Source organism: Oncorhynchus keta, chromosome 24 (genome assembly GCF_023373465.1).
Source record: "Oncorhynchus keta strain PuntledgeMale-10-30-2019 chromosome 24, Oket_V2, whole genome shotgun sequence".
Classification (NCBI taxonomy): Eukaryota; Metazoa; Chordata; class Actinopteri; order Salmoniformes; family Salmonidae; genus Oncorhynchus; species Oncorhynchus keta.
The window spans coordinates 36545273-36563175 of NC_068444.1; the positions used below are offsets into that span (position 1 = coordinate 36545273).

General features: G+C 42.9%; 1 protein-coding gene across 6 annotated transcripts in view; it reads right to left on the reverse strand.

The window, feature by feature from the left end:
* Positions 1 to 17903, reverse strand: part of prkg1b (protein kinase cGMP-dependent 1b) — a 159747-nt gene that overhangs the window by 47650 nt on the left and 94194 nt on the right. For 5 of the 6 annotated variants that reach the window (XM_035734582.2, XM_035734583.2, XM_035734587.2 and 2 more), the window contains 2 exons: positions 5786 to 5891; positions 2069 to 2132 (listed from right to left, as the gene is read on the reverse strand). In XM_035734582.2, coding sequence (XP_035590475.1) covers positions 2069 to 2132; positions 5786 to 5891 — 170 coding nt within the window. Of the gene's footprint in view, positions 1 to 2068; positions 2133 to 5785; positions 5892 to 7293; positions 7399 to 17903 lie in introns of those variants that run through there. The other variant, XM_035734588.2, reaches the window with a different exon arrangement.

Genomic DNA, 17903 nt, shown 5'->3' on the forward strand with positions numbered 1-17903 from the left:
AGCAATATGCCATTTTTACAATCACATTTTCATGTCTAGGCAAATCACCATGACAACAAACAAACTGGGCAAGGAGATTGTCTGCATTGTATTGTTCCATGCTGAATACCATTCTTTGATCGTTCTGCAGGTGCATTAGGTCTGATTGATTCTAGCGTATTCTGGGGATGTGTCCACTCTTTAACTAATCGCACCCGCACACACATGCAAGCACACATACACACACATTCGCAGTAAGCCAGCAGGCGTGGGTTATCTGCAGAGACCGAGCAGGCAGGATTACTGTAGAGGAAGGGGGATCAGAGAGGAAGCCTGAGGGGAGAGGTTGGCCTGCCCTGGGCACTTCATGCCTGGGAAGAGCCCCCGCTCCCACTCCTACAGGGTAACCCAACTCCACCACGTTGCATGGCCGCGCATTTATCATCAGCCCCCTTTGGAGCTCAATGCTCTCAACTGGTTGAACATTCTGGGTTTTCCTCATGTTTTATTTCAGTCAGTTCGAGGGATAGTGTCTTGGTAACCAATAGGGCATTCTGTGTCTGAACATGGAAACAGAATATACATTCGAGTTGTATGCATCTGAAACACCTAGGGAACTATGGAGTGGATTGTACGATTGTGATATGACTGCAACCCCAAATACTGTTTCATCATATGAAGTATAACTCAGACTTGTGTTTGCCCTTCGCATGTAATTCCTTTGTGGTTCTTTAAGGGCTGTGGAAGTCAGGGTGACTCAGAAGCAGCAGTTGGTGCCAATGAAAAACACTTTAACAAACAAAACATGGCAAGATACATTCTATTGGTTGGTTTAGAAATAAGGCTGTGTGTTCGTAATGGAGCCAATCCTCTATTGATCCAATACACTAAGATAACCATGACATGTATTTGATTCCAGGTTGCATCACATCCGGCTGTGATAGGGAGTCCCATAGGGCAGCGCACAATTGACCCAGTGTCGTCTGGGTTTGGCCGGGGTAAGTCGTCATTGTAAATAAGAATTTGTTCTTAATTGACTTGTCTAGTTACATAAAAGGTTACATTTTTTTTAAATACAAAAAAGAAGAAGAAATCCCCCTGTGATTTTTGTGCTAATACTTCATTTGACTTTGATAGAGAAAGCATGCCGTAATTGTATTTATGTGGTTTTCATTACCAAATGTTCTTTGGAAACTTTGGAAACAAGATACTGGAGGTCAAGTCATCCAATTAAAAACGAACATCAGAGAGCTCATTTACTTGTTCTGAAATTAACTAGCTTAAAAATTGGAGGTCGAAAGACAGTAGAGATACATTTTTGCATACCTAATGTAATATGTCTGAGATGCTCGAGTGGTCCCGAGGACCACTTACCACAGTTTTGGGAACCATCAGCATGCCAGTAAATAGTAAGAGGCTTAGCGATCTGCTCTGAGGTTGGGATTACAACTATAATTGTTCCCTCTTACTCATAGATCTACGGCAAGAGGTCATTTAGAGTTAACAACAAGAAACTAGACACACTGTTGATAGCATTCTGATATTCTGATCAGAGGGACCTGACCATGTGACCTGACTAGGAATACTGTAAATCTGGGCTCTGGTTATAGTCGAATTTGGATATTCTTCCTGGTCATGTCACGTGGTCTCCTAATTATACACAGATATTATTGCAGACCAGAGATTGTCAGACCAGAGGTTGTCAGACCAGAGGTTGTCAGACCAGAGGTTAGAGGTTGTCAGTGAGTTTTTACCTCAGGTTGTGTCTGGTGAGCTACTGTCTACAGATGAGACCTCAAATCAATTAAAATGGCTCTGTCAGCCCAGGACATGAGACCTGAAAACCCTTGCCACTAGTATGAACATTGCAATGACTACAAATTGCAGTTTAGTTACATTTCCAGAACTATTTTAAAGTGTGAATATTCACAGTATAATAATCCTTAGGAGTTTTCCAGGCCATCAATTCGTCATTATGTAATGATGTGGTTCATAAAAGAATTGCTCAATTACACAGTCAATGAAATAGACGTAAATCACCATTGCCACGAACACCGCTAAGTTCAAGCAGGACACCTTGGAAACTCACCTCTTCCATAACATCGGCTAGCTTGCTGAGTATTTCTTCTGAAAGGCCTTGGAATGTTGGAACACTGTTGGGGAGAGGGAGTGAGAGTTAGCTATTATGGAAAGTTCAGCCAGAAGGTGAAGCCAACAGGTCATGCTGTTCTCGGCCTGGTGAACAGAACTAGGTGCGGTGGTGCTTTATGACTCACAAAGCATCGGTCACAACTGATACATACGGTTTATTCACAAGGTTCTCATCATCAATACTCCCTCTGTTGTCTATCTATCTCTTTAAGTAATCCAAAAGACCAATGCACTAGCAGAGCATGTATGCAGAATCCATGTAAAAGCCAGCACAGCAGGTTGCATGAAAGAGTGGAATCTGTATGACTGACTAAAGAGAGAGAAGATAAAACAGGTACATTAATTTCACAGGCGTATGTATATAGGCACAGCTGTGGTGGCATACCAATTCTCGCACGTGCTTCAAATCAAATCAAATTTTATTTGATGGTTAGCACATGGTTAGCAGATGTTAATGCAAGTGTAGCGAAATGCTTGTGCTTCTAGTTCCGACAATGCAGTGATAACCAACAAGTAATCTAACTAACAATTCCAAAACTACTGTCTTATACACAGTGTAAGGGGATAAAGAATATGTACATAAGGATATATGAATGAGTGATGGTACAGGGCAGCATACAGTAGATGGTATTGAGTACAGTATATACATATGAGATGAGTATGTAGACAAAGTAAACAAAGTGGCATAGTTAAAGTGGCTAGTGATACATGTATTACATAAGGATGCAGTCGATGATATAGAGTACAGTATATACGTATGCATATGGGATGAATAATGTAGGGTAAGTAACATTATATAAGGTAGCATTGTTTAAAGTGGCTAGTGATATATTTACATAATTTCCCATCAATTCCCATTATTAAAGTGGCTGGAGTTGGGTCAGTGTCAATGACAATGTGTTGGCAGCAGCCACTCAATGTTAGTGGTGGCTGTTTAACAGTCTGATGGCCTTGAGATAGAAGCTGTTTTTCAGTCTCTCGGTCCCAGCTTTGATGCACCTGTACTGACCTCGCCTTCTGGATGATAGCGGGGTGAACAGGCAGTGGCTCGGGTGGTTGATGTCCTTGATGATCTTTATGGCCTTCCTGTAACATCGGGTGGTGTAGGTGTCCTGGAGGGCAGGTAGTTTGCCCCCGGTGATGCGTTGTGCAGACCTCACTACCCTCTGGAGAGCCTTACGGTTGAGGGCGGAGCAGTTGCCGTACCAGGCGGTCATACAGCCCGCCAGGATGCTCTCGATTGTGCATCTGTAGAAGTTTGTGAGTGCTTTTGGTGACAAGCCAAATTTCTTCAGCCTCCTGAGGTTGAAGAGGCGCTGCTGCGCCTTCTTCACGACGCTGTCAGTGTGAGTGGACCAATTCAGTTTGTCTGTGATGTGTATGCCGAGGAACTTAAAACTTGCTACCCTCTCCACTACTGTTCCATCGATGTGGATAGGGGGGTGTTCCCTCTGCTGTTTCCTGAAGTCCACAATCATCTCCTTAGTTTTGTTGACGTTGAGTGTGAGGTTATTTTCCTGACACCACACTCCGAGGGCCCTCACCTCCTCCCTGTAGGCCGTCTCCTCGTTGTTGGTAATCAAGCCTACCACTGTTGTGTCGTCCGCAAACTTGATGATTGAGTTGGAGGCGTGCGTGGCCACGCAGTCGTGGGTGAACAGGGTGTACAGGAGAGGGCTCAGAACGCACCCTTGTGAGGCCCCCGTGTTGAGGATCAGCGGGGAGGAGATGTTGTTGCCTACCCTCAGCACCTGGGGGCGGCCCGTCAGGAAGTCCAGTACCCAGTTGCACAGGGCGGGGTCGAGACCCAGGGTCTCGGCTTGATGACGAGCTTGGAGGGTACTATGGTGTTGAATGCCGAGCTGTAGTCGATGAACAGCATTCTCACATAGGTATTCCTCTTGTCCAGGTGGGTTAGGGCAGTGTGCAGTGTGGTTGAGATTGCATCGTCTGTGGACCTATTTCGGCGGTAAGCAAATTGGAGTGGGTCTAGGGTGTCAGGTAGGGTGGAGGTGATATGGTCCTTGACTAGTCTCTCAAAGCACTTCATGATGACGGAAGTGAGTGCTACGGGGCGGTAGTCGTTTAGCTCAGTTACCTTAGCTTTCTTGGGAACAGGAACAATGGTGGCCCTCTTGAAGCATGTGGGAACAGCAGACTGGTATAGGGATTGATTGAATATGTCCGTAAACACACCGGCCAGCTGGTCTGCGCATGCTCTGAGGGCGCGGCTGGGGATGCCGTCTGGGCCTGCTTTAACCCTCCCCTAAGACCAGCATCGTCTGAAGTGGGGCGAGGTTTGTGCAGAATCACCACAGTCGTAAGCCACAGCTCAATGTTCACATGTGGACAGGGTTTTAGTTTAAGGTTTGAGCCTGAGAGCAGCTTCCAATTATACTAAGCCTTCCCAGGAAGCTCAAGAAGGCTTTCTTGGCAGATTCAAAGATATTTACATACCTCTGGCATGCTCTCTCCTCAACGAGAGAGACTTCACTCACACGTGGGCGGTCACACGTGGGCGGTCACACACACACACGCACGCACGCACAACAACAAAAAAAAATGTGGGAACGCATACGAGGGCACAAACAAACACACACAATCTGGCAGTTTGACAACTTCCGAGTCTCTTCGAAACCTTGTTGCTTGTTACCACGGAAACTATTCCTTCAGAAATGGATGCGTTTGATGCGTTTGATATTTGACATTCTACATTGAAGAGATGCACTGACAGAAGCTACCTCACAAATATTGTGACACAAAAGGTATCTTTTCTTACAAATTGAGTGCATCTTCAGAGATCACATGACACGAGCCATTAAAAGTCAAACGACTTTATTGATTGTTTGAGACTTCCTCCCCTGTGCACCAGTCGGCTGTAGCTGCCAATGCGTGGGGAGAAAGGCATCTTATTCTACCACTAAAAGCCAACTTCATCCAAATCAATTTCCTCTTTCCCTGCATGTGATACCATCATCGGGTCCAGAACATCCAGTAAAAGGCACAGCTGGGGCTCTGGCATGAGAGATAGGTGCAACATTCTTCCTCAATTACCTATTTCATTATGGAGACTGGAGGAAAAGGGGGATTTCATCATCTATTGTAGTGTGTAAGTGTATTGGTCTGAGAGGGACGTCATGCTGTTTGTTGTAGAGCAGAAAACCCATTGGTAAGCCCACTATATATTAAACACAAAAACGATGTTTAAAGTTAAAAGAAGGCAGGTCTGAAGCTGAGAAAGTAGGAAATGTGAAATCAATATGTAAAGTCTCAGCCAATGGGTTAGCATGGATTAGACTCAGCTGTGTGAACAGAAAGAGGACAGTGACATCAAACATAGTATGATAATGATCCATAAACTGGTGTTTTAACAGTTCCAAGTGGTAACACATAGATTTAGTGTAAAAGACCTGAAGTGCACAATCACCTGATGCTCATTTGAACATGCATCCAGACATCAGTGACAGGAAATGGGAAGAGGGGGAAGATGATTCTGTGACTGTCAGGGACAGTCCTCGCTCGAATGGCATCTCAGGGGAGGTGGAGGACAGAGAAAGAGAGTGAGAGAAAGAGAGGGAGAGAAAGAGAGGGAAAGAGTGAGAGGGAAAGAGCGAGAGGGAAAGAGCAAGAGGGAAAGAGCGAGAGAGGAGCCCACCTCTTTAGAAACTCCATGTATTCGGCATGTTTGATGAGGCCCGTCCTCATCATAATGGTCTGGAAACACTGGCGGTCGATGGCCCATAGCTTCACATTAGTGAGGGCTGAGAAAGAGACAGCAAAAAGACATTAGATAGAGAAAATAACAAGCTTTAAATGTCAGGATGGAATACCTCTCTTGGGTTGCCACACAAACAGTCTCATATAATGACAGAATATCAACAATATTGACAATATTCCATTTGCTCATTAACATTAAAATGTGAGTCTAATTAAAAACCCTGTATCACTTTATTACTGAATCTACTATATCTGCTAAACAAGATCATCAGACATACAGTGTCCAAGTCCAGCCATTTGGAACCTGCAGCAATAATCAAATCATACCACATATCACTGATGTCTACCGATGATTACCATTCCCATGTACATTTTCCATGGATAAGCATTGTCCAGTGAGTCAAACAGGTAGCCTAGCGGTTAAGAGCGTTGGCCCAGTATCCGAAAGATTGCTGGTTCGAATCCCCGAGCCAGCTAGGTCACCAAATCTGTTGATGTGCCCTTGAGTAAGACACTTAAACCTAATTGCCCCTGTAAGTTGCTCTGGATAAGAGCATCTGCTAAATGACTAAAATGTAAAACATGGGTATACTCTCAAGTCCTCATCATGATTTAACACTGAGCACACAGAGAGATATCAAACTCCTAGACACCAACAGATAGTGTCCGCTGACTGCTGTGTTAAATTGTATCAGTGAAGCCAAATTGATTTCCCTTAATGGATCATTATCTACGGTACACAGATTAAGGAGTCGTGGACTGGTTGATGGAGAAGGACTAGAATAGCTGACAATCTGTATCATTATTCATTACTCCGGTACAGGGATGGGAATATATAATGGGAAAGTTCAATGCACTTAGGGGGGGGATGACCCTTGCAGTATGACAAGACAAGGCATTTGCATGATGCTCCATTAGACTTATCAAATTGTTTATGGTTCATGTGACTGGTTGCTGGTAGCAAAATCCCCATTAATGTCTTAAGTTCATCATCTATCTTTATTAGTTACATATCTATTACGGCATATCTTGAGTTACAACAAATATGGTCATATTAAAACATTTGAATAAAGTGAGTGAGTAAAAGTCCTGCTTATACGAATTGTGTTAAAAAAAACAAAAAATAAAAAAAACAGGACAGCCTACTTCACCATTGATTTATGAGTGCTCTGTGCAGTTTGCTTTATATCAAGGCCAGTAATACCACACGGGAGTACTTGTATCTTACTATAGATGAGAGAGAGAGATGTAGTGTCCTAGTTAAGAAAAGTGTCAGTGATTCCCACCGCGTGAATGTTTCCCTCTCTTCGACTACAGTAGTTTGCATCTCTGTATCAGCTACTTCTAGCTATATTATAATATGCATGTACTGTATACTATGTACCTTTACTCAGACATCTCCCCATCTCCATGGATCAATTATTGGGTAAGTGGAAGATTACTCACATTATGTAAATATGTCTTCATCCCAGGTTGAACAGTTGTGTTATAGCTTTAACCCCAAAGATCCTGACGCTTACAGTATAGGCATTGTGCCTCAGAGACACACCATCAACTACTGACAGGCAATTCATTCACTTGTTTATTTCAGTTCACAGAACGCCCGTGGCCTCCCCCCGTTTCGCATTCCAAACACAGTAAAAACCTGATAAAACACAGACGCGATGTAACATCAGTAAAGGTGGGATGCAAGGTGCCATCTCTGACAGTATGTTTGAAACTGTTCCCAATGAAACAAACAAACAAACCCCTTCCAATTTTGACGTTTCACATTGCTCATCAAGGCAATGGAATATGTTGCTTATAATACTAGAGCATAAAATAGAGAGACAATGGCGTATGCAGCTTAGCCCCTGATGATTATCAAATGGCAGGTTTATATATAGACCACAGCTACATGAAGACCTCCATAGAAAATAACAACTCCTGACAGAGACCAACAAATGCCAGCAATTTGGCATGAAACGATTTACCCCACGGTTCGCTCTCATCTGTAGTTTCAATTAGGTTTTCAGACATTATAGAGCTGGGGAGTTCTGAAGTGCACAACCTGACCCTGACAGTGCCAATTAAAATGTCCAATTAGCATGCACCAAATAGCACAAAGACCCAGCGAACTTACTCAAAATATCACAGCGTTATTGAAATAAACCATACGCAAACAGCTCATTCAGTGCAAAGTGAAAACCTTGTGTTAAGACTGGCGTTTCAGCTGCAGGGGAGTTGGCAAATTCAAAGTTCAACTCATTTGTCAGGATCAGAACAGAAAGCGTTCCATCTGCCAGCAAAGGCACTTGATTAAACTCTCTCTCTCTCTCTCTCTCTCTCTCTCTCTCTCTCTCTCTCTCTCTCTCTCTCTCTCTCTCTCTCTCTCTCTCTCTCTCTCTCTCTCTCTCTCTCTCTCTCTCTCTCTCTCTCTCTCTCTCTCTCTCTCTCTCTCTCTCTCTCTCTCTCTCTCTCTCTCTCTCTCTCTCTCTCTCTCTCTCTCTCTCTCTCTCTCTCTCTCTCTCTCTCTCTCTCTCTCTCTCTCTCTCTCTCTCTCTCTCTCTCTCTCTCTCATGTTAAATATTCAAAGACGAAGGGAACAGGTTGCCTACTCTTCATCCCCACAAGGTTTCTGTCAGGGACTGATTCACCTCTCCACCTTTCATCCCCAACTCTGCTTCATCCAGCATCCTCTGCAACAGACGTGATGAGGTCACAATTAAATATACAAAAATGTTCCTTTTCTTCCTGTAGTCAGCCTCCACTGCAATTAGTAAAGAATTTAAAAAAAATAGTAGATTCTGCTGAGCAGGAGAGGATTAAAAACAGAAGAATAAAAGACCGGAACCAAGGCGTAACAAAAGGTTTGGGCCACAGAGAGGTAGACTATTACAATAATTATGGGGGGAAAAATTGCTAATGGATGGTAAACACTCTTCTCTCCGCCCAGCTATTGGAGAAAGTGCCTTCACTCTGAGAGGTTATCATTGTACTAACAAAGAACTTCATCAGCAATCAGCGTGTAACTCCACCCGGTTTGTTTGTAGTAGTTGGCAGTTTATTATCCGTACTAAGGAAAATATACAAATACCCATGCCCCTGACAAACAAAACAAACATAAGCAAACAAAAATAATAATTTAAGCACAAGATGTAGCTTTAGTGCCCTCATTTTGAGTATGGAAATTAGACAAAATCAAAACAAAATGATAGTCAAAATATAATAGAACTCTTCCAGTAGACTTAAGCCAAATACGGATATTACTAAGACTTGTGGAACGAACAAGAAGGACATTTAAATTTCAATGAGACATAGAAGCAACAACTAAAATTGGGACTTTGGCAGGAGTAGCTGTCTGCATGATAGGGGTCAAACACCATCCACTGCTGAGGTCCATCTCACTGCAGCTCCCTATCCCGGGCCACCACTGTCAGGCCCGGGATAAGGAGCTAGGGGAGATCCACTACACATGTGGCCTAAGCATCGTCCTCTAAACCCCTGACTTGGCACGTGAACCTTGTTTTTGTCCCTTGGTGTCAGAGAGGAATGATGGAGAGGAGGAGGGGTCAGAGCAGGGTCAATGACTCTCATCTGGATGTGATGGGCTGCTCTCAGAACTCTCAGAAGAACTCTCAGAACCGCAGATGCTCCATAGAGGAATGTTTGGAAACTCTCGCAATCTTCCATGCAGAGTCCTGTCCTGGGAAGACTGCTTCTTCTGAGAGGGGGAAAGCTTGTCTCACAAACAGTAATACGGGGAAGGGATGTGTGAGTGTGATGAAAGGGGTGCTGGCCTGGAGATATGGCCTTACAAACAGCACCAGTGGAGGGTAGGATATTGAATCACTGCATGTCCATCTGGCTGGTCCACTATAAACAGAAGGACCAGAAACATTCCATAGACTAACCTTTTTAGCTGCAATAAAGTTGTATTATTGGGAATAGTTTAAGAATGTTTTTTAAAAAATACAATAATCTGTGTATGCTCATCAAATGAATGACAAACATTACATAGCACAATCTAACAACCTAACCAGCTGTAATTAAAATTGAGCCAATTCCTCAAGGAGAGAATGACGATTGACATTGCCTTGTGTTGGTAATAACAAAAGCTTTGTGCATGTTTCCATGTTTTACCTTCAAATCTCCATACGTCTCTACAACAATCTCTCAGATGGCGGATAAAGATACTTATTATGCGTGAGCAGGGTGGGTGTGTCCGTGTTTTCAGACAAGGTTTTCACTCTGGCAGTAATTACAACTGTCTCATTACATTTTCCTGCTATGATAGACACACTCTCTTAATAACATAATAATAATAACACTGCTGGCTAAGAGCGAGCACGAAGTAAATGTGCATACATCCATTATCATCTGTACCGATCCAGTTCATGAATATTTTACAGTGGGGGATCATAAAAACGGAGGTAATCTTGCAGAAGCCTCACAAAAAATGACAGCAACACCCAAACAGGCAACTTTTGATGTTGCTGACGTCTGACATTAAACTTTTTTTTTGGTAGTCTAGGGAACTACAATGTTTACCCAGATAAGCACCACATTCCCATGGTAGTACCAGCACACTTGAAAAACGCACGCAATCTTAAATGATGCTTCCAGTATACCTCATTATGTATCATCTCCATGCTCATATGCTACGACATGCTGGAAGAGAGTAGCAGACAGTGGTACATCACTAAATGATTCAACCGACTTAACATTTAAAGCACCTCATTTCAGACCAGGCGTCTAAAAGTCGGAGTACAAACCACAAGCAAACCGAGCGACAGAGAGAAGAAGAGAAAGACAGGGAGTGATCAGTCAAGTTAAATCAGTAATGTTATTCTTGGCTGAATACAACAAATTGCTGCAGGACCCCTGGCAGTCAGATAGGCAATTCGTCATCCTTATTAAAATAGCAACGTCAATTAAACTGTGAGCATTTAACTACCCGGACTGTTCTATTAGCCATTTCTATTAGCTGGACAACATTTGTGAAAACAAGTAGCTCAAACTTCAGGTTTAACAATCAAGCACTCTCAATGAAAGGGGACTGAAACAATTCAAGCCTATGAGCAGGAAAGAGATGCGACGTACAGTAGCAGTCATAAGGTTGGACACGCCGACTCATTCAAGGGTTTTTCTTTATTTTTGTACTATTTCTACGTTGTAGAATAATAGTGGAGAATCAACGCTATGAAATAACCAAAAAAGGGTTAAACAAATCAAAATATATAATATATTTGAGATTCTTCAAAGTAGCCGGCGTTTGCCTTGATGACAGCTTTGCACACGCTTGGCATTCTCTCAACCAACTTCATGAGGTAGTCACCTGGAATGCATTTCAATTAACAGGTGTGCCTTGTTAAAAGTTCATTTGTGGAATTTCTTTCTTTCTTAATGCGTTTGAGCCAGTAGCGTTGTGACAAGGTAGGGGTGGTATACAGAAGATAGCCCTATTTGGGAAAAGACCAAGTCTATATTATAGTAAGAACAGCTCAAATAAGCAAAGAGAAATGACAGTCCATCATTACTTTAAGACATACATGAAGGTCAGTCAACGCGGTAAATTTCAAGAACTTGTAAAGCTTCTTCAAGTGCAGTCACAAAAACCATCAAGCGCTATGATGAAACTGGCTCTCATGAGGACTGCCACAGGAAAGGAAGACCTAGAGTTACCTCTGTTGCAGAGAATACGTTCATTAGAGTTAACTACTTAGAGTTACATTAGAGTTAACTCGGCATACACATCACAGACAAACTGAATTGGTCCACTCACACTGACAGCGTCGTGAAGAAGGCGCAGCAGCGCCTCTTCAACCTCAGGAGGCTGAAGAAATTCGGCTTGTCACCAAAAGCACTCACAAACTTCTACAGATGAACAATCGAGAGCATCCTGGCGGGCTGTATCACCGCCTGGTACGGCAACTGCTCCGCCCTCAACCGTAAGGCTCTCCAGAGGGTAATGAGGTCTGCACAACGCATCACCGGGGGCAAACTACCTGCCCTCCAGGACACCTACACCACCCGATGTTACAGGAAGGCCATAAAGATCATCAAGGACATCAACCACCCGAACCACTGCCTGTTCACCCCGCTATCATCCAGAAGGCGAGGTCAGTACAGGTGCATCAAAGCTGGGACCGAGAGACTGAAAAACAGCTTCTATCTCAAGGCCATCAGACTGTTAAACAGCCACCACTAACATTGAGTGGCTGCTGCCAACACACTGTCATTGACACTGACCCAACTCCAGCCACTTTAATAATGGGAATTGATGGGAAATTATGTAAATATATCACTAGCCACTTTAAACAATGCTACCTTATATAATGTTACTTACCCTACATTATTCATCTCATATGCATACGTACATACTGTACTCTACATCATCGACTGCATCCTTATGTAATACATGTATCACTAGCCACTTTAACTATGCCACTTTGTTTACTTTGTCTACATACTCATCTCATATGTATATACTGTACTCGATACCATCTACTGTATGCTGCTCTGTACCATCACTCATTCATATATCCTTATGTACATATTCTTTATCCCGTTACACTGTGTATAAGACAGTAGTTTTGGAATTGTTAGTTAGATTACTTGTTGGTTATCACTGCATTGTCGGAACTAGAAGCACAACCATTTCGCTACACTCGCATTAACATCTGCTAACCATGTGTATGTGACAAATAAAATGTGATTTGATTTGATTTGATTACACCTCAGATTGCAGCCCAAATAAATGTTTCACAGAGTTCAAGTAACATACACATCTCGACATCAACTGTTTAGAGGAGACTGTGTGAATCAGGCCTTCATGGTCAAATTGCTGCAAAGAAACCATTACTAAAAGACACCAATAAGTAGAAGAGACTTGCTTGGGCCAAGAAACACAAACAATGGACATTAGACCGGTGGAAATCTGTCCTTTGGTCTGATGAGTCCAAATTTGAGACTTTTGGATCCATTCGCCGTGTCTTTGTGAGACGCAGAGTAGGTGAACGGATGATCTCTGCATGTGTGGTTCCCACCGTGAAGCATGGAGGAGGAGGTGTGATGGTGTGGGGGTGCTTTTCTGGTGACACTGTCTGTGATTTATTTAGAATTCAAGGCATACTTAACCAACATTACTACCACAGCATTCTGCAGCGATACGCCGTCCCATCTGGTTTGCGTTTAGTAGGACTATCATTTGTTTTTCAACAGAACAATGACCCAACACACCTCCAGGCTGGGTAAGGGCTATTTTACAAAGAAGGAAAGTGATGGAGTGCTGCATCAGATGGCCTGGCCTCCACAATCACCCAACCTTAAACCAATTGAGATGGTTTGGGATGAGTTGGAACGCAGAGTGAAGAAGCATTCCAGGTGAAACTGGTTGAGAGAATGCCAAGAGTGTGCAAGGTGTCATCAAGGCAAAGGGTAGCTACTTTGAAGAATCTCAAATATAAAATATATTTGTATTTGTTTGACAGGTTTTGGTTACGACATGTATTATTTCATAGTTTCGAAGTCTTCACTATTATTCTACAAGGTAGAAACAAAGAAAAAAAAACTTGAATGAGTTGGTAAGTCCAAAATTTGGACTGGTACTGTATATGATACACTAAGTCAAGAACACACCTTTGAACTTGTATCTATGGTTTAAGAGCTATAGATAACATTCTCACAGTCTAGGGATTATACTCAAGCAAAAACGAATATAATCCCCGGTCCCGGTAGGCCGTCATAAGTAAGAATTTGTTCTTAACGGACTTGCCTAGTTAAATAAAAGGTTACATTTAAAAAAAAATGCATACATGAAGGGACAGGGATATGCATCTGCCAGTCTGAGAGGAATGTCAAGGTGAGAGTCACAGCGACAACTCCACGCTGACATCTGGGGCAGTTTGTTTACTGTCACTGAGGGACCACGGGCACGACAACCTGGGACGTCTGTCCGTCTGTCCTGGTAGATAGGGTTTCTTACTGTCACTCTGTGTCACACCTCAATGTCACACCCACAATGGTGCTGCTTGGAATATCCATAAACCACAGCATAGACACGGGCGGAAGAACTCACGCACGTGCACACAGACTACACACAGACTACACACAGACAGACAAACAGACACAGAGTGAAATTCTTGGAAAAGATGGTGATGGGCTTACCTTAAAGGAAAATTCCTCCCAATTTTTGGGGTATTTGTTTCATTAGTCCAATGTTGATATAGTCCCAAAATATTTTTAGCAGAGTTGCTTTGATTTGATTTGAGTTGCACCCACGTTTGACCTCAGAACAGCCTCAATTCGTCGTGGCATGGACTTTACAATGTGTGAAAAGCATTCCACAGGGATGCTGGCCCATGTTGACTCCAATGCTTCCCACAGTTGTGCCAAGTTGGCTGGATGCCCTTTGGGTGGTGGACCATTCTTGATACACATGGGAAAATGTTGAGCTTGAAAAACCCAGTTCTTATCATTCTCAAACCGGTGCGCCTGTCTCAATTGTATCACGGTTTAAGAATCCTTCTTTAACCTGTCTCCTCTCCTTCATCTACACTGATTGAAGTGGATTTAAAAGTGACATCAATCAGGGATCATGTCTTTCACCTGGTCAGTCTATGACATGGAAAAAGCAGGTGTTCCTAATATTGTGTACACCTTTCAGAATAAAAAAATACAGCTGTATTTCAGTATTTTTAAAGGTATATATCTTGACAACTTGATTGCTGACATGCAAACACATTTAGGGACTATATCAACAATGGACTACTGAAACAAATGGCAAAATATCGTTTTTGGGAGGAGTTTTAATTTATCTCAATAGCAATAGCAAGTTTACCTTAATAGACAAAAGTTAGATTTCTTTGTAAAGGGAGCTCATCCAATCATCACCGCGCACTGAGATTGAACCTCACTGTGGCGAAATGTACCGAGCTTCAAAATAAGCCTCAACATACACATCAGAGAGAGTAGATGTCAATTTAGTCCAACAGTCATATCAGATCAATATGTCCTCAAATAATAATTTCCACAGAGCCGCGGAATATAATAGAAACATCTCAAAACGGCTGTTTTATTCCATTCACTTTCTAATGAATGTTATTTTTCAATTAAAAAGAGAATACCAGACCAAAGCTATCACTTTGAGAGCAGACGGTGCAGAACAGAGGGAGAGAGAGACGGAGAGAACTGGGGACTATACTCAATTCAGAGGGAATTACTCTTCCCCAAAAACAGATTGTGCTTCTGTGGGTGACGTGCTCCTCGTCTCTGAACACAAGCAAACAGGTGACACAGACGCAGCAGAAGACTTCTTTTCACACAAAATGACTGTCCTTCAAAAAACAAAAACATTAAACAAACATTATCTCCGACGAGCATGTGGAAGGAAGTGATACTTTATGTCCTGTGGTGAAACAGAAAAACAAAGAACTGGAAACATAGAAATGTGGAGTATAGACTGGGGAACATACTGCATCTATGGAACTCCTGTATAAAAATAACTTTGTAAAGACGTTTGTAAAGGAATTTCAAAATGTGTCAAATGAAGAGGTGTAAATGAAAAGGATAGTGTACACATTTGTTTTTAAGGACAACCAAGGCCCTCTATCTGTACGGAACATCACCCATTTCCTTGCTTTCGAAGAAGTCATTGAAAAGCTTTGGGTGAAATGTCTTGTGACAGGTGTGACGATAAGATGGAGCTTTTCATCAAATGATCATTGGTCAGGGTTGACGTCTCTTGAAAAGGTCAATGAGGAGTAGGTAAATGTAAGGTGCTTATATGAAGGAGTACTAAGTACTAAGCAACAAAATCCCCTTACATAACATGACTGGCTTTTTTAAAAACAAATTCCATTCCTTCCTTCAGGCCTGCATGCCCTTATTCTATAAGCAGTCAAACATGGCCTCTTAACTGAGTCCCGTTCTCTTAATTCCTTAAAAGACATCTAATCTGCGTAGGCCACCCACATACCACTGGCAAATCACTTGGCAGCAACATCAGTAGCTAGCCTTGGCTAGAAAGGAGGCCATGCTTCTATGCCAGGAGTCTGTCGTGTATATTATACTGTGGTGTGCAGCAATGGAGTAAAGTTCAGAACGTTACTCAAGAGGTGAGGTGACTGACGCTATTAATAGTCCAACTAGCATACTGTGAATGTACAGTACTTTAGAGCACATTTTCAACCCTGTCACATACTTCTTACTTTTTTCACACCTATTCCCTCAGTCTCCCTCAATTTGTCTCTCGAGCTCTGCCTTTCCTCTCAATGTGTTCTGTCTCCAACACGCACATGTGAGCGAGTGAGTGCACGCGCGCACGACTTGCGACTCCAACCAGACTTGCGACTCCAACCCCAATTAGGGACTGTCAGTCTTCTCAGGCGGAGGCATCGGCTCTCTTCCCACATGTGACTCCCCACAGTACGGAAGATGCTGCAGCCTGGATATTTTCAGGCACAGGCATTCCTGGATAGGAACTCATTGAATTGTGAAGGTACCAAATGATGAGCGCTGCCTGACAACTCTCTGTTCTGACTGTGAGAAAACTATAATCAGACTATAATCGGAGTTATTCTGACCAATCCCACGTGGCCACTCATTACCCCTGGCAGGCTAGGATCCAATGGCTTCTTGTGGTTAGAGAAAGGAATCATCCATAGAAATAATGTTTTTAATAAGGGAGAAATGCCTTAATACCCACAGGAGACAACACTTCCACAGGCAATGACACTTCCACAGGAGACGACACTTCCACAGGAGACGACACTTCCACAGGAGACGACACTTCCACAGGAGACGACACTTCCACAGGAGACGACACTTCCACAGGAGACGACACTTCCACAGGAGATGACACTTCCACAGGAGATGACACTTCCACAGGAGATGACACTTCCACAGGAGACGACACTTCCACAGGAGACGACACTTCCACAGGAGACGACACTTCCACAGGAGACGACACTTCCACAGGAGACGACACTTCCACAGGAGACGACACTTCCACAGGAGACGACACTTCCACAGGAGACGACACTTCCACAGGAGATGACACTTCCACAGGAGACGACACTTCCACAGGAGACGACACTTCCACAGGAGACGACACTTCCACAGGAGACGACACTTCCACAGGAGACGACACTTCCACAGGAGACGACACCTCCACAGGAGACGACACTTCCACAGGAGATGACACTTCCACAGGAGATGACACTTCCACAGGAGATAACACTTCCACAGGAGATAACACTTCCACAGGAGATAACACTTCCACAGGAGATAACACTTCCACAGGAGATAACACTTCCTCAGGAGATAACACTTCCACAGGAGACGACACTTCCACAGGAGATAACACTTCCTCAGGAGATAACACTTCCTGAGATGTTTTATTTAAAGTTACAGGCACAGAAATATTAAAATAATTTCTGATATTTCTAAGGTTAAAAAAAACATGCACTACCTGATTAGGGGTTATGTCTTTGTGGACTGTTATGACTGTATGTATCCACTGAATTGCTGGAATAAGGAGGTCTGAACTAAAGTATTGTCATTCTGCCACAGATAAGGAACTGACAAACTTAACACAACATTCCTCAACCTACAGAGTACACTGTACAAAATGCTGGGTTGTTTGCTTGACCCAACTGCTGGATTGCAGGCGTTGGGTCACTTAGTTGGGTTGTTTTCTTTAAAAAACTGTTGAGTTAATGATGCTGGTTTACTGAGATATGACAGAACGGGTCAGATCAGAAGACTGGAGGTGCAGATTTGTAGGGGCGTAGCTTTCAGAGAGTTATTTCTAGCCAGCCATGAGAGTAAATGTCATTCCTGTTCATCTGTTCTGTTGTATAGCTATCACATGTTAAGGTCGAACATTGACATGTTTGTAGCTTCTATTAAGCTTACAGAAGTGTATGAGTTCCATAAAAGCCTATGTAAATCCATTGTGGGATACAATAAGATGGTATTCCTTATTATAATATGTCATTAATAATCTTAGTATTGTAGAAGAATGTGTAAAGTACAAGAAAAACATAAGGAAACTTTGAATTTGCAGTATGTAT